The sequence below is a fragment of the Buteo buteo genome, chromosome 25 (genome assembly GCF_964188355.1).
Source record: "Buteo buteo chromosome 25, bButBut1.hap1.1, whole genome shotgun sequence".
Lineage (NCBI taxonomy): Eukaryota > Metazoa > Chordata > Aves > Accipitriformes > Accipitridae > Buteo > Buteo buteo.
The window spans coordinates 10,670,762-10,692,034 of NC_134195.1; the positions used below are offsets into that span (position 1 = coordinate 10,670,762).

Below are 21,273 nucleotides of genomic sequence, written 5' to 3' on the forward strand. Positions count from 1 at the left end.
TTATATCTTTCATGTTTAAAAGTTAAATTCTGGAGAACTGGAAGATCCCCAGGCAATCGCCCAGGAATGTCAGGATACAATGACTGCCACTGCTGAGTAAGCATGCAGACTGCGAAGACAAAATGTGCTTCTGTTTGCTAACTTTGGCTTTTGAATACACCTGCTTCTCAGTAGGCCTGCTAAGAAGCTTAAGTACACCTATTTGCACTGTCATTCCCATACTATTAGCACAATGCCTATGGTTGCAAAGCAGGGAACCTGTAATCGGTCCAGCTCAGAGGTGGGCAAAATGTGAACTTTGTATCTGTATCCACTGTGTCCATATAGGTACATTAAATCAATTTGTTAGTTTGGCCCAGGACATCAAATCTAAGAGATCTTCCGGTTATAAACCTTGATTGAGTGACACCCTTATTTCAAACCTCCTCCTGCTTGCAATGCCAGTCTCACAATCTTATGTCTGCTAAACCCACTGTGCCAACAAGAGAAGAAACCAGGGGCAGATTCAAGGTGAGAGAACAGCAGGCACTTGTTTATGGGATATAACACTCATGGAGGAGGTTACTTGCTGCAGAGTTCATGGATATCCAGAAAAAAACAGCTTGTATTCTCACAAAGCAAGAGGAAAGCAAACCAGAAAGTCACAGTTTATACTGCGATGGAAATCTGTGGACTGTGTGGTGCAGGAGGGACTTTGCTAGGTAGCCCCTTCCATCCCCCAAATCTAAGACCATGAACTAGCTTGGCTTTCACGGTTTTCTCTCAAGGTCAGACTTCAGTAGACTTTACAGGAACAGGGAGAAGATTTCACATCTGAAACTGGCAAGGATGTGAATAAAACCTCAATTCTCCCATGGGAAAAAAACATCCGTGAGCAGGTTTGACCCCATGCTCTGACTTTGCATTGCAATCCACTGGTGTAAAGGAAATTGTCTCTTTTCCAGGACAGAGGATAAAAGAGCCATCTCACTGTCAAGATGGACTACTATGAGCGAACTGTCAAAACCTGCCTGTGCACAACACTTCCCTGCAAAGGCACTGCAAGGGCAGTGCCAGGCCCGAACCGCACCGTTGGCCCTGGCCCTGTTCTCCTCAACGACCAGCTCCAGGCTCCCAACAGTTACACTCATCTCACCCACGCAGGTGGAGTTTAAACTGTGTAAACCTGGTCCAGCTGGGTTAACCTGTCAGGAGGATAGGATCTATAAGGGAGATGGGAACTGTAACGGGTCAGGCATCAAGGTGGGTTTGGGGAAAAAGATGGAGCCTCTTTATGTGTCTTTACGCAGAAAGACAGGGATGTCGTTGTAGGTAACAGACAATGTTTGCTTTAATGCTCTCATGTGAAGATTTAAAACCTTGCAATAGGCTGTAAAATGTCGGAAGTGTTCTCCACTCCTTCGGGGGGGGGGGGTATCTCTAGATATCATTTCCCTGGTCTAATGAGGCAAAGTGTCTAATACAGATTCAAACTCATTTAAATTTCCTGCCAGCCACTTTTGAGAAATAGGGCTGCCAGCACCTGAAGCTCTCGTCTCAGAGCATGGACTTCTGTAAGGTGCCTAGAGTGGTTTTCAGAAACACGGAAGGTTAGGGCACGCTACAAATCCATGACAGCAGCGTTCAGGCACACCCTCGACGTTTGCTCAGCTGTTAGTCTAACATGGGGAAATGGACCGAAGCGTAGTTGCCCAGAACAGATAGGATGAACCATCAAACAGAAAATGTGGCATTTCATTCATTTCTAAACTGAATGTGTGCAGAAAGCAACCTGCTCAGGATTAGCTTCAAATTTTTTTAAACCTTTGAACCTGCAGATTGGGGAATCGCAACAAATAGCACACAGAAGCATTGGTGTTGCTTGCTAAAGATGTTGCCTTTCAAAACCAGCTGGAATCTTGCTGGGACAGAGCAGGTGGTCACCTGCCTCTCTCTCCCAGTGGCACCACTGATGTATTGTGTCACACAAAAAGGGACCAACTCTGTCTCTGAGAAATCCTTCCCAACGTTACTCTGCCCCCAGCTGTCCTTCACAAAGCTCTGTCAAGTAGCTCTCTCTTGCCACAGGGATGCACAAAACAAACCACCAAAGCACCAGGACCTAAATGCAGCCCTGTTTGCACTGTGGCCTGTCAGACAAGTGAAATGAAGGGCACTGGTCATGTTTTATGGGTGTCCACGGCATTATAGAGTGGGCATGGATGAGGGGGAAAAAAAGGCTTTTAATATCCCTCCTTGTCATTCAGAAATACACTAAATGCTTCAAAGTCTATCAGACTCTAATACCTCTCCACATCACCTGTTCCTATGTTTCACTACCCTCAAAGTAAAACAGTGTTTTCTTGTGTTCAGCTGGAATGTCATGGTTTTTAATGTGTGCCCACTGTCCCTTGTCCTGTCAGTGGGTAGCACTGAGCAAAGTCTGGCTCCCTCTTCTTCATTTCCTCCCATCAGGTATTTATACATATGGATAAGATCCCTCTGAGCCTTCTCTTCTCCAGGCTGAACAGTCCCAGCTCTCTCAGCCTCTCCTCATAGGAGAAATGCTCCAGCCCTTTAATAATCTTCTTGGCCCTTTGCTGGACTCTCTCCAGTATGTCCATGTCTCTCTTGTACTGGGGAGCCTGAAGCTGGACCCAGCACTACAGGTGTGTCTGACCGGGGCTGAGCAGAAGTGTCTTGAGCATGGTCTCTACACAAACTAAGAAAGAAGTGAGTGGAAACGAGACTTGCACCCTTTGTTCAGATCCAGTTGCTGTGCTGAGTGGCTGAGTTGGTGTTAGGTGATGATGAGTGATTCCTGCAATGACTGATGAATTCAGACTGCTCTCTATTGGAAAGGGATTTGTATTATCAAAACCACTGTCCCAAGCGCTGCCTTTTGCAGACTCTTAGTGAGGAGGCCAAAGGCAGAAGATTTCAAGAAAACAGGCAATCCTCTCCACCTAGATGTTGGCAGTGAAATGTTTCGGCAGAAGAGAATTGCCTCTGAAGAGTCTACTGCTTGGGTCAATACCCACAGCACGTCATACCTCCACGCAACCTCGTGAGCTTTCCGTAGATGTCCTGGGAGAAGAAGGAATGGCTTGGGCAGTGACAGAGATGCCTTTGGCTGCTGGAGAAACAGCCCATTTTCCAACACAGAGTGTCACAGTGTTAGGACTTGGTGTGCATTTCCCGGTGAGCTCCCAAGTGTGTAAGTACTCATGAGTGCTGTTGTAAAAAAAATCACAGCACAGTTTGCCCATACTTTTGTTTCAGTCCCTTGTAGAGGATGGGATAGCTCAAGTGCATTTATCTCTGCAAATAAGCAACATTACTTAATGGTGTGGGGAGGAAAAATGTCAGAAAGGGACCACGCAAAACTTCTCCCAGATACGAAATGGCTTCTGGTAAGCTGTGTTGTTTTTTTTGCTGAACACCAGCACAGAAAACAACTAACCAAAGCATTTGCTTGACCGCAATAAAAAGCAATTGTTTCACACACTAAACTCAACACATCCTTTAAAAACGAACGAGGAGGCTAAGAATACCAATAGGGTAAGCGTGAATCACGAGGGAGTGCCTGAAAAACCGTACAGCGGAGGACACGCACAATATTGCTGCCTTCCAAACAAAGATCTCTCTATTGCTTGTAGTAACTCTGCCACCACAGGTCAAAGCCACCATCCTGCAGGGATCCAACCCCAAAACCTACGCAGCTAATGCCGGACGAGCTCTCAGGAAAGCACCTTTGCCCGGGAGTTAATACCTCGCATTACAGACCACGCGGTTCACGCACATGACGTCACTAGCTCTAATTAGCTGGCGAAGAGAACCAGATGTGTGTTGCCGCTGCCGCCACACAGTCGAGGCTACAGGAGGCGAACAGGACCCGCCGCTGCCGCTCGGACGCGCTGCCCCCGGCGGCGCCTTTCCCTCCCGGCCGCCCCATTGTGCCATACCCCCCAGCAAGCGCTGGCGTCCCAGCGCCTTGCCCGGGCCCCCTCCTCCGTCAATCAATCACCCACCGGGTCCTCCCCCCCAGCACCGGGACCCCCCCGGGTGGGAGTGGGGGGGGGGACGGCGCTGCCCGCTGCGGGGCGCTGCCCGCGCCGCCCGGCTTGCGCGGGGTTGTACCGCCCCCTGGCGGCGGCGCCGACAACCGCAGCCCTCGGCCGAGGGAGCCCACCCGGGACGCGCCCCCCCCCGGGCCCAGAGCGGCGTCTCCCGGGGCGAGGGAGGCGGCCTGGGTGGCACGGGTGCGAGCCGGGCGCTTTAATCCTTTCTGTAAGCTCCTCTCGAACCTTTCTCTTGCTGTTTTGGCTTCCCCCAGGCTTAAGCGCCTTCGCCGGGGCGGGGGGGGGGGGAGCCTGCAGCGTAGGGCTCGGCGGGGAAGGGGCAGCCAGGCCGAGGCACCGGGGGTGGGTTCTGCTGGCCCAGAGCTGGGGCGAGCAGCCGGCCCAAAGGCTAGGCCGATATCGCTGCGGCTTTCCTTGGTGAAATTGTTTAAAGGGCACATGTTTTTACAACATCACCTGTGTGGAGGTATAAATAGTTCGCAGGAGAAATCAAAGCACTGTAAAAAAATCTGATTTCAGCACTCCTCGGCGGGAACATTGTCATGAGAAACTACTGGCACTTCGTACTACTTTACTCGGATATTTTTAAGCACCGGGAAAGCTATTCTGATAGCGACGTTCATTTGCAACTTTGTATTTATTGAAGTCACTAAGGAACAACAAGGAAGGAAGTATGTCATCGGCTCTGCATTTAAGATCATAAATCGTTGCTTGAAAACCTGAACGCAGCTAAGCACCACATATAACCAAAAAAATGGAAATTTAAACTCATAAGGACCAGTTTTCAATTCAAACCGTGCACACCGTGAACTAGGCACACGTATAGCAGCACCCTCTATGGCAGTGAGCTACAGAACCAATATCGATTTCAGTGGAGGGATTAATTTCATGGAGCTTTTTTATGGATAGAGGAAAAAGACAAATGCCTCATTGATCCACCATGTGGCCTGAAAGACAGACATTACCTCGTTAGATCTGTTAATTTAATAACTGAGTTTGGAGTATTATTTCGAAATATGGTCACAGCAGCATGTACTGAAATCATATTTATCACACCTAACACGCGCGTGTTACAAAATGTTGCATGCAACTCAAGGGATCCGCAGGAACCGGGACAATACAACGCTCGTTTCATCCTTCGGATAGTTCGGAATGCACCAATCCTTCCACACCCGCAAGCGGCACATCACGTATGTGACTCGAGCATGTGGCAAGTGTAACACTTCCTATACTGAGGCTGTGAAGCAGTGCATCCATTTTTTGTGGAATAACGCTGCATACAGCCACAAGGAAACCTCGAAGTTACTGCAGGTCTCCTGAAATTTTTCATACCGATACAAACCATGGATGTCCGATCCCGAGGATGCGCAAAGACAGTTAACGTTGCGGGTGCGAAGCCCCACTTCGGCATTTAGGAGTTACGGTGCTTTTCGATCAGGTCCACCGGCTGCCGAAGAGGAATATCGATACAGACCTACGTAGGTTTGGGGGGGGTCTGCACAGGCATGCCTGCATACGTGTGGGTAAGGAGCCTCTACACCGGCAAGCCCCACCCGCTGCCGGGGACGGCCCTGTCCCACGGTTACGCGACACCCGCACGGCCGGGCTGTGCCGGGGGCTCTCCCCGCCGAGGGTCGGGGCCGGCCGGCCTCGCCCACCACCCTGCCGCGGGGCCGGGCCGCTCCCCCGAGCCCGGGGGGAGCCGCAGGACCCTCGCGGGGTGGTGGGGAGGCTGGGACTCCCCGCCGGGGTCTCTCCGCGGGGGGGGGGCGCCCGCCCACCCCGCGCTCCCGGCCGCGGAGCTCCGCGCGGGGGCGGCGCGGGCGCGGCGCTGCGGCGGGGCCGCGCCTGGCAGCGGCGGGGAGGCAGCGGCGCCGCTCCCGCTCCGCTCCCGCCGCCGCTCCGCAACTTTCGGGCAAACACCGCCCCCTCGCCGGCGGCTGGTAAGGGCCGGGTTCCCGCGCCTGGACGGGCCGGCGGAAGGGTGGCGGGGAGGGAGCCCTGCCCGCAGGCCCCCCCCCCCCCCCCTTCCCGCCCCTCCACGGGCGGCCGCCGCTGCGCCCAGCGCCGCGCACATGGCCGCGGGAAACTTTGGCGGGCGAGCCCGGTGGGCGCCGCGGGGAAGGGAAGGGAAGGGAAGGGAAGGGAAGGGAAGGGAAGGGAAGGGAAGGGAAGGGAAGGGAAGGGAAGGGAAGGCTGCGGAGCGGGCGCGGGCGGCAGGTGCCACCCTCCGCGGAGCGGTGCGGAGAGGGGAGCGGGGGGCGGTCGGCCGGGCAGGTGCGGGCGGGCCGGGGCTGCGCGTGTGCGGAAGGGAGCGGTGGCCCCCCAGCGCCCGGTGCGGAGCGGAGCGGGACCCGCCGCGGGGCAGGGCGGACCGGGCGGGGGGAAGCCCCGGGGGAGGCGGCTTTTGGTTTTGGGTTTTTACGCCTTGCTGCGCCGGCGGGGTGCGGAGAGTAAGTTGCTGAGCGGTGTGTGCGCGGGGGGGGGGGGGCACAGGGTTCAGGTGGAAAATGCAGGCAGCTCCCCTCCGGGTGTGTTTTTGAGGGTTGTTTTGGGGGTTTTGTTGGTTTGGGGTTTTTTTTGTTTCTTTTGTTTGTTTGTTTTGGTTTTGTTGGTTTGGTGTTTTTTTTTTAATAGGGCACAGAGGAAAACGTTAGTGCACAATGCTGAAATTGGTGATCTGGTTGCTGAGGCAGGTATCCGAAAAGCGGCAGTCGCTGGAGCAGCTACGTTACTGTCATTCTTCGTGCTAGCGTGAGGTTTATGTGCCTTTGCAAGGAAGGTCACTTTTTAGACACACACAGCCCCCCCCCCCCATCCCACCCTCTTTTTGCTAAGCTGTGCATCAGCAGTGTGAATTCCAAGAAGCAGTAGGTGTTTCTTGGCATTTCAACTGGGATTTTGGAAAAGGAAGCCGGGTATTTAATGGGAAAAAATTGCGATGGAAGGAAGGGATGCGGAGGCTGCACACAGCCCTGGGTTTGCAGGCATGTGGAAGTTGTGGAAATAGGTAAAGGGTTGAAATTGGCATTTGGAAAATGGTGACTGTTTCTTTAGTTACTTATATCATGGACGAATATAAGGGAAAATGGGCCACTAAGAATTTTTCCTGTTTTGCAGTTTGCTGTCAGCAGAAGGTAAAACATGTCCTTGAAGATATACAATTTTACATAAACAGCTGATGTTTACATAAGCCTAGATAAGTTTGTGAAAAACAGAGATAGCCAAAGATGCGGTGTTAGCTGAACTCGGCTATCCTGCTGTTTGTCCGTGTAATGATTTATCTTTTTGTTGTATTGTTGCAGCGTAAGAACAAAGTAAGCAGCTGTACCTTTACCAAAGCAACCACCTGCGTTCCACCTCTCCTCTGGAATGGACAATGGGATGGTCTCTGACTTTATCATGATCAAAAACTTCTTCCTCTTCTGCGTTTCCATGAGTTTAGCCAGCCACTTCGGGTGAGTTGCCGACTGCGTCTGAATTTTTGCTGTGTTTTTTTTAAGGAGATGAAAAACCTTGGCTCTGTGTGGTGTGGAACAGCCGAACAAAACAAGCGGGCTTTGCGTTTCATCTTAACGTACTGGTGTCAGGGGGAAGGGAGCGAGATTTGCTTTCCTGCTTAAATTTACTGTCTTGTATCGGTTCTTTATGCCCATGAAATGCTGTTGCGAGAGGGCTTGGGGGGCACAGGGAGCTCAGACCAGGCCTACAGCTGCTGAGTGCTCTGCCCTGGCATAGCACAGCCCGGGGCTGTGGTGCTCCCTGCCGCCGTGGCTTCGATGAGGGGGGCTTGCACCTTCCCTCTCACCTGGTGGGTGCAGGCTATAGGCAGTAGCGCAAAGCTGCAACAGCAGGACTCAGTGCATGCTGCTAGCTGGTACAGGCTTTCCTAGTGAGTACGCTAAGATCATGACTGCTCGGAAGGATGGCTGAGTTTGAAACTTGCTGGAATAATTAGAAATTGTGTTTCCCTGAAGCACACAACAAGGAATCCTGTTTCCTTCGTTTTGCTTTGGATGCTTTCCTGACGGTGATGTTCTGAAAACTGTATTGAAGATCTACTCCTACTGTAGCTCTTGGAAAAAAAAAAACAAACCAAACCAAACCCCCCTATTTATATGTTTTTTCCTAAAGCCAGAGATCTTAAGAACTTTCCAAAATCAGGCTATGCAATGGAATCTAGAAAAAGCATTTCGCAAGTGCTCTGGAAACGTAGGTTGATTCTTTTTTGTGGAGGAGAACAATTATTTATGATTTCACCAGAAAAAAAAATGAATCCTCCCAACGTGCTGATTCACAAGCACACCCATCAATTCCTTGCTATAAGAAGATACAAAATGGAGATGCAAATCAGTTTCTGATTTCAAGCAAGGTGATTTTTTTCCAGATTGGAACTAGGAGAAAGACCAAACTTTGAGTGACGACTGTCTATGATGTAAGCAAAACTTAGTCCGGTCTCCAGTATGTGTCCTGTGTAGGCAGGCGGAAGCCTGTGACCACAGTGGCTTATATGAATGGTTGTAGGACTGCACACTATGAGGATGCAAAGAGCTGCACGCTGATTTATTCACCTTGGAAAAGCTTGATCCTGCTTTTGCTGTGGTCTAAGGCAAAAATCCCTGGACTTTGTGACAGAAACGAAGAGGGCTTAGATAGTGCGGGACTGGTTTTAAACTTGTCTTGACATGGTTGCAATTTGACAAAGTATTACCACATTGAGAAAATCTTGAGGACTATAACCTTAAGTCCTTCCTGATTGTTCGTCATCCCTGCAGAAGGCAGCACATTGCAATAGTAGAGCATGACCTGTTTGGTGTGGGGTCTTTTAACTGTCTTACTCCTCTAACAGAAGAATAGTTAGACGGCTGGAAAACACCTGAGGGTTTAATTCTCCCTTTTGACTCCAAAGCAAATACTGAATCTAAGTCCCAGGTAGGAATCAGTGTGACCTGTAACCTGGCAGATAATCAGAACAGGACAGCTAGGGGAAACTAGGACACTTGTTTTCTGTGAGTTACTCAAAAAGCTTCTGTGCACTAAAATGAGATCATCATGTAACCTCCCCCTCCGCCCCCCATTTCTGATCTAGTAATTTTAGTCTGGGCCTGCAGAGATAAGCAGCCCCAATTCGCCGCACCATTCACACGCTGCCTTAGGGCTGAATTTTGACCCTGCTCAAAAGACAGAGGATGCTCCAGCGCTTCTGTTTCAGAGGCAGAAGGAGCTTCAGAGTGTAATTTCCTAAGTGCTTTGGGACTGACTCTTCAGGACGGAATGGTACAATTTACATGTAGGCTGGTATATTAACTGCAAGAATCTAATGCTGATAATACTTGCTGTTGCTACCAGGTTCTTCTTTATTAGCTTCATCCATGTTTGGACTGCACTGTTACATTGCAGTGCATTTTGCAATGTGCTAGCTAAAAGTGATTGGTCAAACGAGCACAAATTAAAAAGCAAAATACAGTAGGACATTACAGATGAAGGCAGAGATTTGTCTACAATTCTCCATAGTCATTCTGTATTTATATTAAATCATAAATACAGTTTTTGCTGACATAACCAAAGCCACCTTGGGGAATTTTGATGCACAATGCCTAGTAAAATAAACAGGAATTATGTATCTCGGTCTCCTAGGCTACTTCGGAAATCTCAGCAAAAGTCTGTGGTTAATGTTTAACATAAATGTGGAATGACTATCAAGAGTTATCCACATCAATAAGTGGCATAGAAGGACTGTAGACATAGTTGGTAGAAGTTATTTGAAGAAAAATCACTGAATTAAATTCAAAGATATAGATGAAACAAGAAGAGGCTGCGAAGCCCCCCACCGTTGTCGGTGTAACAGTTTTATGAGTCTACTTCTGCAGAAACAGCCCAGCACAAGTCAAGGGTTTTTCAAGCTTGCTTGAATTCAGCCTTGAGTTGTATAATGCTCTAACGAGTTAAGGTATTTTACTGAAGCATATCAAGATAGTTCGCAATTGTCTTGAAAGTAATCGTTAATAATAAAAGTCAAATATAACTGCGACGAGTGTTTTCAGCTGAGACCAGGGTCTGACTCCTTGTGGGCCCCTGGGGAGCCCACGTAGCAGCAGCCCAGCGAGGGTTGGCCCCATGGGTGACTGCCTGCACCGAGGTCTCCCCAAGACGAGATAGCACGTGGTTGGCCCCATGCCGGCCAACCTGACTGCATCCTGATGGTTTGGGTTTTTTGCAAGCCCCAGACTGTCCATGGGCACATCTCTGGGGACATGCTGGTGACGCACAGTCCCTGTGCATTTGCGTTTTGGACGTGCAATTTCAGAAATGTGTCCGAGAGCCAAAACTGACAGGGACGGATGTTGTTGGTGTACCCGCAGTTTAGTTGCCATCTGCTAATAATATTTATAATAGTAGAAACACAGAAAACAGAAGATCCCAATTAAATGTAGCCAACACAAGACTTCTCTGTACGCTGTAAGAATTCAGTCCGTGGTGTGTCTGTAGTTTCACATACTTTTCCACTAGCTCACAGCCCTTATCTCTAAGACCATAATCCTGCTATTTAGGCTAAACATACCTCTCCTTCAGGCTGTTATTTCAAGTTAGTCTCTGCAACCCTAAGCAGTTAGTTCTGCTGGGTTATCCCTTTCCAAGTACTTGCAGATGCTAGGGAGTTCTTCCTCATATTTTTAAGACCAATTTTGTAAGAATTATCATATCCTTATGCAGTCGTGCTTGTCTTTATTTTTTTTTATCCTGTTTTCCTTTCCTTCTCCATGTCTCCAGATAGCTTTTTGAACTCATTAGGCAATTTTAATAATTGGAGAACTAAGCGGGTACCTAGAACTGCTTGGAGGAGGCAAACAGACATCAGTCAATCCCTCTACTGAACAGAAAGCTACAGCTTCAGCATCTCTGTTTCGCTTGGCCTGCCAGCTGGCCGAATAGCAGGTGCGTACCTGCAGGCCATCCAGCACGTGCTTGGTGCAGGACCAGCCGTGGCACGCATTGCCTCCTGTGAAGCTGCAGGTCAGTGACCTGGGAGCTGAGACTACTGGGAGGTGTTTAATGACCCTGGGAGAAATTCAGGATATTGAGAGGGGCGTTAAGGTGCAAGGGGGTGAGGACGATAAGACGTCGCCCTTTGAAGAACAGGCTTTCGTTGCACTGCTCGCAAATTGCTCGTTCCCAGAAGGGAGTAAAATACTGCTCTTGCTAAATAAAAGAATGAAATTATTCTTTAAGTGTCTGTAAAGACCATTAAAGTTTCATCATTTTAGTCAATCCTCTATCCTAATCTGATGTGAAAGAACTGAATCTTCATTGCACAAATTCACAAAATATCAGCATTTTTAGATCTCAAGAATCTGTAAGAAAGGGATGGCAAGAAGCTAACTTAGAAAAGTAAATCTTTTTCCTTTGATGCCTGGCCAGCTGGCAGTATCCAAAAGTGTGCAAATGTGTTCTCCACTGTCTTTTCCACAAACTGTTAATTTGGCTGAAATTCTGGTATAATTCCAATCCTATTAAAGCAAGTTATTGGAAACTCTACTCCTAAGAGAGAGAGAGGAAAAATACAACTTTCAATAGCAAAATACTCTTCAGTTATTTTTCCAGTGTCTCTTACCTCCCCCTACCCCCCCCCCCCCCCCCGAAGTTTTGGGAAAATCATGACATATCTACCATATGTTTTCCTCTTATTACAACTAAGATATGAATAGTACCTGTCATGATTTTGACTAGATGGCAAAAAAGACAGTGATGTTTAAAATGGTAAACTGTGAACTCATCAGAAGAGGTAGCTGATCATCCTCAGAGAGTTATTACATTTTACACAGATGGGTCTCTTCTGTGGCTTCTGATTTTTTCAGTCACCCTGAAATTGCAATATTAAATAAATGTGATGAGAAGTATTCCTGGTTGGTTTAGTTAATGCTCAATAATGAGCTTTAAATGTAATTATCTTTGAATTTTCTTAGCATTTTCCTAAGGTTCTTTGTCTGCTACAAAAACATTTTTGGTTGCAGAAAGGCAAGAATGTGCTTACCTACTAATATGTTGATAAAACCTAATCTTTAGCTGTGTGGAAATAATTTATTTATGATCTCACCTGTTTGCTCTCTATTCATAGAGCTGTAGTATCTAATATATGCATGTAACTTTGCAAGTATGGTTTAAAGGTCTTATGTCATAAAGACAACCTCAGCACTCACTCCAAAATGTGTATTTCACCAGCAATCTCAAAAATAGAAATTAAATGCTAACTTTTCTGTGAAAGAAAAAGTAACATTTGCATTAATGGCAAACAGTGATCCATCTACAAATGTAACTTCACATAATACTGACATTTCGCCAAAATTCAGTATCAGATGCTGCCTTTTTCGGGTGAAGCGACCTGCCAAATCTAAATTGGATTGCAGTTTTGCAGATGAAGTGCAGACTTTTTATGAGTCTTCACCCTAGTTGTTTCTCTATCTTTTTCATCTCTTAATTAGCTTTTCTTGTGGAGATATAGAAGTATTTCAGTATTTGAGGTGTGTATACTATTCTTGTGAAAGATGTACATAGCTGAGATGGAAGGAAGCAGCATCAATTACTCTTGTTAGGTTCAGAGGAGCAGTTATGAGAACTAAGTATAGTTTGTCCCATCCCCACAAAAATAGTTCAATGGAAGTCTTCCCTCTGAGTTCAATTGGCTTTGAATTCAGCCATAAGCACTAAAAATAACAAGCTTTTTCAAGAGCAGAGAAACTAGTGAAGCTTTGTGTCCTGTGCCCCCAGCACCGTACCTTTGCAATAATCCCAGCTCTGTATTTGGCATCCCTTGTTCCCATCTCCCATTGCAACATCTGCATTTTACCTCTGCGGTCCTTTTCTCCCAGGATCTTTCCTAATCACCCTGCGAGTCTCCTCCATATCTCTTAATTAGCAGAGAGGAGGTGGGCTGGTTTTGCTGAGGCTGTTTCTGAACTACATGCATGCTGACTGGCCCAGTCACCGAGCCAAAGGGAATAGATGACTGCTGACCTCACATTTTTACTTAATGAGGCACTAATTTAGACCGCTCTCCCCTTGTCTAGTCACTGCTTCTCATGAAACTTGTAGGAATGAAATGAAGTTTGATCTCTCCGCTTCTTTGTCAGATGCATTGGAAAATGAAAACGGGTTCCTACATTGATACGGTGAAGCAGGCAGACAGCATGATGCGTATCTCTTTCTTATGAAAAAAGGAAGCTAAAATAAATGAGAAAAGTTTAAAATAGTGTTCCAGGATTTTACCAAAGCATTAGTTATGGTTGCTGCATATGAAGAACCTCTGTAACTTCTGTCTCCTGTTTGTATTTGTCAGGCTGCTGCTTGTAAATATTCACCTTTACATGGTGAATCCCTTTGATTATGATTGAAAAAAAGTATACAGTCTTTTGTCTTGAATGGTCCAGCACGCAAGGATGTCTAATGTTTCTATAATCAGTTGCATCTGCTGGATTAACTGTCTCTCATTACAGTCAAACATGTCCGCGACGTTGTCTGCCTCAGTTACTCTCTAGAGGTTGTGGTCACAGCAATTAATTAATTTGGTCTTCTGACCACAGAGAGATGGGATGGCCTGAAAATGGGCGAGATTTGTGGCTATGCCTCCGCCTGCAGCCAAGGGGAGCTCCGTGGTGGCCCTGGGCTCGCCAGCGTTGAGCTTGTTGAGGGTTGTGGCAGTGCTGACGGCACTCGGAACGCGAGGAGCCTCCTCGTCCGGGCGTTTGCGTGTGCTTCAGCGTTCCTAGGAATTGGACCTGTGCTCCCACCGCCTGGCCGTGCTACCCTTTCCTGAGAGGCTTTGCAATCCGTTGTTTTTCCTGCAGAAGCACAGAAGCTGTAAGGGGAACAGGCGCAGGACTGGGGGTCCCCATGTCTGTGAGGGGCCAGCAGCTCATCCTGAGCCAGGGCTCAAGTCACTAAAACTTCCAGACCCATTACGTGGGTGTCAGCGAGGTCCCACTAGCGTAAAACCAGGTTGAGGTCCCTTGTCTTTCTTTGTATAAATCCTGTTCTGTTAGGTAAGCCTAAAGCATATGTTACTAGCATTCTGCAAGGCAAGCTGTTCAGAGGGATGCTTTGAGGTTCTCTGTTTATTTACTGATTTATTTCCCTGGGGACTGGTAGTAAATAAACATGGATTTTTAAAATTTTATTATCTCTGAGTGACTGGCTCACATCGAGTTCAGGTTGTTGGAGTGTAAGTGATTCCTGTCTGCTGGCAGGGTGCATGAGGCAAGGTATGGTTCCTAGTGGGGCCATGGGCCCTGTCGCAGCTGGAGCATTTGTTGGCGATTTCAGCAGAGACTGAAGCTTGAATAAGCACTGAATGTGAGCAAACTTGCTCTCTTAAGAGGTGCTCATTGCTTGCTGCAGGTGAAGCATGCTTATGGATAAACTTATGTGTCTGTTCTTTAGGTATGCAAAGGCATTAGTAGGCAGGGGATTCTCCTAAGCATCATTAAATGAAAATCAAATGGACTTAGAGCTGTTACAGTTTGTGAGCTGTGAGCAGCTTCCTAGGTCTGAGCCATGGATTAAATGATGAAATAAAAAAGAGTTCAGAATAAAACCAGATCTGGCCCAAATGATATAGAATGAGGCCCACTACACATTGCTGTTATTTGCATACTACAAGGGAGGACTAATTTATGCAAAAGAGAGAGGAGGAATGAAGAACTGTTTTTTCTGTACTGCAGCATGTTTTTTCAGATACCCCAGTGATCTCGGGTGGGATTTCTGAATGCAATGGGAGTTCCTTATCCTCAAATAAGGTTAGAGTTCATTCTTTGTTCTCGCAAAAAATTACAGAAACTATGGAAATTAGCAGCTGTTTGGCATGTAAGAATTAAAGAGTACATTGAGGCAGACTTGAAGGAGTGTCCCCAGGCAAACCTGTGCATCTCCCCTGCCAGCTGGTGCAGTTCCCAAAGACTGGAGAGCTAATCTGGGGAAAAACCAGTAATGGCTTTTGCTGGCCCTGGGAGCTGACCTTGCTCCCTGCAGGGGACGGCGACTTGCCAGCGCTGGGGAAATGGTGGGGCTGAAGTGGGGCAGGGCAGCGCAGGGGACTGGGATCTCCCTGTCTGTTATGGCAAGAGGGTCAGTGGGCTCGGGTGTCCCCAGTCCAGCACCCCAAGGCTGTTCCTCCATGGCATGGGTCCTTCCTTGGGTCCTCCTCCTCCAGGGAGAGCTATTTATGATTGCTTATAGCAGTGGTGAAACCGCTGCAGCTCCCTGTGCCTCTCAGCTGGAGCGGCAGGAGGGGGCAGAGGCTCAGAGGCTCCGTCGCAAAGTTCGCTTGAGACTGAAGCCCCTTGAGGCCAGCACACCTTTTGATGTGTTTCTTTCCATTTGCATAAAACAGCTTCTCGCAAACGCCAACAGCATCGGGAAAAGAGGACGCCAATGATAACATCACTATATTCACCAGGATCTTGGATGGTCTGCTGGACGGCTACGACAACCGACTGCGCCCGGGACTGGGAGGTAGGATAACTCATTTGCTGTGGCCGGACCCCCACTATGCAGGACCATCGCCTACATGATGCCCTCCCAAATGGGTACCTGCTCTCGGCATGGGCCTTGACGAAGGAGTTGTGTTTCATTAGCTACACGAAGCCCAGAAAGTAGATTTGTCTCCTGGCAAACGGGGCACAATACAAAGGCCACTGAAAGTCGTCTTCTTTCAGTCATTGAGGTCATTTGAGGTTGGGTTAGGAGAGCTTGTGTGATGCATTTTTTCTGTAATTGAATACAGTCTGGTTTTTTTTTTTCATTCTGGTACTCCCTAAGGTGAGCGAGACAGGGTGCTAGCAGGTTGCTGCAAGGTTCCTTCACTGGTCAGCATGTATAAAATTACGCTGGTGACAAAAATCTCTGTTAAAAACAGATCCCCAAGCCATCCGCTTTTAGACAGCTACAGCAAATATGTATTGATACGTCATTTTGATAACCTCTACAGCAGCTATTTTAAAACCACAACATGTGAATAGTTGCTTGCCATCCTAACCTTGTTGAGCCCTCCTTCAGCTCCAGAAATCCCCCAGATTTCTCTCATCTTCTACCCATGTGTAAACCATCTGTTATGTTTCTTCCTGGCCCCTTTTTATCTGGCTACCCCCACCCCTTCGTCTTGTGAGACCAACACATTGCTTTCATCCCTTTCTCTCCTTCTTCTCTCACTTTACACAGAGATGCTTGAAAATAGGGCTCGATGCTCCTATCTTATGTAACAAACTTCTGAAATTTCTGCCCTTAAATTAAATTAGTCCTGGATTTGAAAAGATGCCAGAAGGACTTAGAGTCTTGAGGGTGGAATTAATTTCACCTAACTTCGGACATCTATAATATAGATGTCTGAAATTGGGCAGATCACCCAAGCCAGTGGAGGGGAATATGTCCTTCCAAGATACACTTCATCTCATCCTATAGTAGGTATGGAATGTGTGCCAGCAATGTGTGCTTACAGCCAGAAAGCCAATCGCCTCCTGGACTGCATCAAAAGAAGTGTGGCCAGCAGGTTGAGGGAGGGGATTCTGTCCCTCTACTCTACTCTTGTGAGTACTGTGTTCAGCTCTGGGGCCCTGAGCATGAGAAAGACATGGACCTGCTTGAGCAGGTCCAGAGGAGGGCCATGAAGATGATCGGCAGGCTGGAGCACCTCTCCTATGAGGACAGGCTGAGAGAGTTGAGGTTGTTTAGCCTGCAGAAGAGAAGGCTCTGGGGAGACCTTATAGCAGCCTTCCAGTACCTAAAGGGAGGCCTGCAGGAAACATGGGGAGGGACTTCTTTTTACAAGGGCCTGTAGTGATAGGACAAGGGGTAACGGCTTTAAACTGAAAGAGGGTGGATTTCGGTTAGGTATAAGGAAGAAATTCTTCCCTGTGAGGGTGGCAAGGCACTGGCACAGGTTGCCCAGAGAGGCTGTGGATGCCCCATCCCTGGCAGTGTTCAAGGCCAGGTTGGATGGGGCTTGGAGCAACCTGGTCTAGTGGGAGGGGTCCCTGCCCATGGCGGGGGGGGTGGAACTAGGTCATCTTTAAGGTCCCTTCCAACCCAAAGCATTCTGTGATTCTGTGATCTATGATCAAAACCTGTCGGTCAGAGGAATTGCATCCTTGGAGGGCCTGTTTCTTTCCACTGCTTATAAGAAGAGAGCCTGGGCTCCCAAAGGTCAACAACTGCATTTGATCACGGATGAAATTCCTCCTCAAACATCTTAATTTCAAGCTTTTGGGGATTTTTGAGTGATTCAGAAATTGTTAACTGAGAAATGCATCACAAGCACATATTTGCATCTTAAAGCAATTACTAATGCAGAGCCTATATTTATTACAGAGAGAATAACTCAGGTGAAAACAGACATCTATGTTACCAGTTTTGGTCCTGTGTCAGACACAGAAATGGTAAGTTCGAGCATGTGGCTGCCAACTCCATTATATTTACTTCACTAACGTAATTTTTGGAACCATCGCTTCTATTCAGATCCTGCAATACCTCGACTGTTTCTTTGTGCCAGGAATACACGATTGACGTTTTTTTCCGACAAAGCTGGAAAGATGAAAGGCTGCGATTCAAAGGACCTATGCAACGCCTCCCTCTTAACAACCTGCTCGCCAGCAAGATTTGGACCCCGGACACTTTTTTCCACAATGGCAAGAAGTCTATTGCTCACAACATGACAACCCCAAACAAACTTCTGCGCCTGGAGGATGACGGCACTCTGCTGTATACCATGAGGTAATAACCGGGATCAATTCCTTCTGATGCTGATTCCCAGCTAGCTCTGCAAATACTTGTGGGGAACATCACTTCCCCCACTCCTAGCAGAGCGGGGAACCAATCTTTCACACATATTTATGTGAATATCAAGAAAAATGGAAAACATAATCGCTGCCTACAAGTACCAATTAATTTGTAGCTTCTGAATACTGCTAGTGCTTAAATATTTCCTTTGATTAAATGGAAGGCATATTCTCAACAGATTTGATGATTCAGTCCAGCTTCTTTATGAAGATCTGTTCTCTCTCACTGTTTGTATTTGCAGCTGCAGTGCTGATTGCAGGAGAACTGTCTCCAAGGCCAGAAACTGAGATCTTGTTCTGGGGCAGTGCATCTTGAACCCTGGGAGCTTTTATTATTTTTTTTTTCTTTTATTTCACTAACAATGCTAAAAGGCAAATCATCATAGGGATAAATGAAATAAGCTAGCAGCACTGTGAAGCTGCTTTAGCAAGTACTTTCCTGAAAATAAAACTGGCACATTATATTGGCAGAGAAGCAAATTGGTGTCTCAGATCTTCAGGGTCACGCTCCTCATCTGATTAGAGGATACTGTCAAGCTTCATCATTGCATAACCTAGATAGAAGATATAATATCGTTGATGTTGGAGGATTGTCTGAAATTCTTCTCAGGCCAAATCCCACATTGGTGTACGGCAATTTGCTCATTAAAGGTAATTAGCCTGTAGTGATTAAGACTGCCATCTATCTTCAACGGGGTTTTCTCCAACAGCGTAGTCGTACGGACAACACTTGGAAAAGAGATGAAAGGAAAAACCTACCAATCAAGAAAGTGTTATTCTAAGCTTTTCACATATGAGCCCAGAGTGGTGCCTGAGACCCAGCAAAGTGCTTGGGAGCCTGAAGTGAGGTGCTGAGATGCCCGTGTTTTCAGCAGGCAGCCCCCAATGAAGGGAGGGGGGAGCTGAGCAGAGCCAGCAGCCACCCAGTGCCGCATACTGGGAGGGTGAGCCCCGAGCTCGCTCCCAGCGCCCAGTGGTTAAGACTCATTGGGGCTCAAGGGAATTATGCTTTCGTAGGCAGGCACCTGGAGCTTCCCAGATTTTACTTCAGGTATTTTTTACTTGTTTTATTTATTTATTTATTCTGGCCCTAGTCTTAAATCCCTTCTTCTGAAAGGAAAAGAGATGTAGGGGACATATCCTTATGTAAGTCCTTGCAGCTTTAGACCATCACAGTTGTAACTGCACTGGCACTAAAAAGGCTTAGACATGATAGAGGTCATGTTTAAAAGAATTTAGAAAGCCCCTCATTTTCTCTTCTACTATGTGTGTTGCTGTTCTTACTAGCCCCAAGTTAGTGATCTCCGCAATAATAAACCGAAACAACGTGAGGATACACATACACATTTAAATAAATGTCAGAATAACTATGAGAGAAACTTATTTTCACAAAAATATTTGTAATGCCGGCCTTAAAATCAGTCTCACCGCTGCTAGGACTGCACTAGTACCACTCCAGAGACTGCTGCAGAGGCAATTCCCAATTACCTGTTTAAATTACTTGTGTAAGTAAAGTCCAGATCAGGCTCGCAGTCAGCCTGGAGCAAAACATTACGTTTTGTGGCAGATTTGCAGCTGGCATGCTATTTCTGTGCAAGCGCTGGGTTTTGCAGTGTTAAAGAAATGCGGTGAAGCACTGATTCATGAAGCAATGAGCTGAGCCACCTGAGGCAGAGCAGCAGGACCTGGGTGAGCAAGACCTGGGTGAGGTCGCCACTGAATCTGAGTTACTCTGCCTCTCCTGTGACCCTGGCAGAATACTGTCACATTACATGCCACAGGCTATAGGTATATTAAGGAAAAGACAGTGCCCTGCTCAGCATATGCAGCTGGAGAAAAATCTGGGTTTGACTCAGACTTTCTCATCGTCCCACTCAATCCCGTTTCTCCTGGTTTCGACGGCAGGGAAAGCTCTTTGGGATTGATGTTTTTGTAGGCTACAGACTGACACAGAATGCTTTTGTAACCTAAAAAACATGCAACATAACTTTTTTTTTTTGGTAGAGTATTGTGTGTGGGTGTGCATGTGTGTGGAAATAAATTCCCACTAACCATGGTGTATGTGATAAGAAATGGAGCGCAAAGCTTTTTAAATAGCTTGCCTTCCACTATTGCAAGTAATAACTTTAAAAATAAAGGAGTGTCTATGCTATTCTGTTTAAACATAAGTCAGGAGACTGCTTTTGTAATGTGTATGGAGCTGTGCTACTTTAGGGACAGCACTTTTTCCGTGATGGGCATTTCAGCAGCATGAGCGATGCTCTGCCGCGAGGTGGCTTGAGGATCCCATCCCAACCTGTGCAGAGGTGGCTGTGACGTGCAGCCAGCCCCCACAGCTGCCTTTGCACGTCCTGACAAAGGCAGCATCTCAGCAGCTCTGCCTAGCATGGCTTTCCGTGAGAAGATTGGCAGTGCTGGGCTTTTTGAGGGGAGAGCTGCTTGTCTCAGCGGTGATGCACTGGTTGAAGGTACTGGGTCTTAGCCGGGGCTTGAGCCCCATCTCCTGTAGCTCCCATCAGGCTTACTCAGTTCTCAGGATCTGGGGATGTGGAGACAACCCTCTGTTAGCTCTGCATTCCCCTCGTTTCCAAGGAGGAATTGCGAGCTTCCCAGACTGTACGTAGGAGTGATCCGTGCGGGGAGGATTGGACCCTCTGTCATTGACGGAGATGCCTGAATTGCTTTTGCAACCTTGCATCTGGCTGCTTGAACGAAGAGGAGGAAAGCAGCCGAGCCGATGCTGACCTTCCATCTTATTTGACTTTCAAATATACCAAATATGATCAGCTGAGCAAACTTCTGGCTTTAGCACTTGTCAGTACATATGTTTTCATGATACATGTGTTTACTTATAACGGAAAATGTATTTTTTGCATATTGCATTTGATGATGTGTTGTCTAGGTTAGAACTTGATGGGATATATGTTGCTAGGGATATCTGATAAATGGGCTTCTGTATACATGTAGTATTAAAACACTTCTGCATGAATACAGTAACACAACATGCTCTTTAGACAGATTTCATAAGCAGTAGGATTCTCTGCAGGGAATGACTTAATAATTCTGGTTGTCTTTGATTTGGTAGGCCCTATTTGTTTTATTTTGTTTATTGTATTTGTCAAATACACTGCTGAATTGAATGTTGCAAATTCTGTTTCTGCCGCTAGAGGGGAGTATTGTTCGTATCTACACTTTTAATGATTTTATTTATTTATTTATTTATTTTTAGTAAGAGCACTGTGGTAAAAAAGCACTAGCAAATAAGCTTCATATTTCATTAATCTGTATAGAAAATAGCTTTGTAAATGCAGGCAAAAATTTGATTCTTTCCCTTTAAAAGCTTAAAAGATATTTAGTTTATCTTATCTGAGAAATAAATGTTGTAAAAA

The 21,273-nt window shown here is 47.0% G+C and overlaps 2 protein-coding genes across 3 annotated transcripts in view; one reads left to right on the forward strand and one right to left on the reverse strand.

Annotated features, from left to right (window-relative positions):
• GABRB3 (gamma-aminobutyric acid type A receptor subunit beta3) overlaps window positions 1-21,273 on the reverse strand; it is a 191,267-nt gene that overhangs the window by 135,689 nt on the left and 34,305 nt on the right. The window lies entirely within an intron of this gene.
• Window positions 7,434-21,273, forward strand: part of GABRA5 (gamma-aminobutyric acid type A receptor subunit alpha5) — a 55,294-nt gene continuing 41,454 nt past the window's right edge. For both annotated transcript variants that reach the window (XM_075057628.1, XM_075057627.1), the window contains exons 1-4: window positions 7,434-7,519; window positions 15,445-15,566; window positions 17,418-17,485; window positions 17,599-17,819. In XM_075057628.1, the coding sequence (XP_074913729.1) occupies window positions 7,434-7,519; window positions 15,445-15,566; window positions 17,418-17,485; window positions 17,599-17,819 (497 nt within the window). The remainder of the gene's footprint in view (window positions 7,520-15,444; window positions 15,567-17,417; window positions 17,486-17,598; window positions 17,820-21,273) is intronic.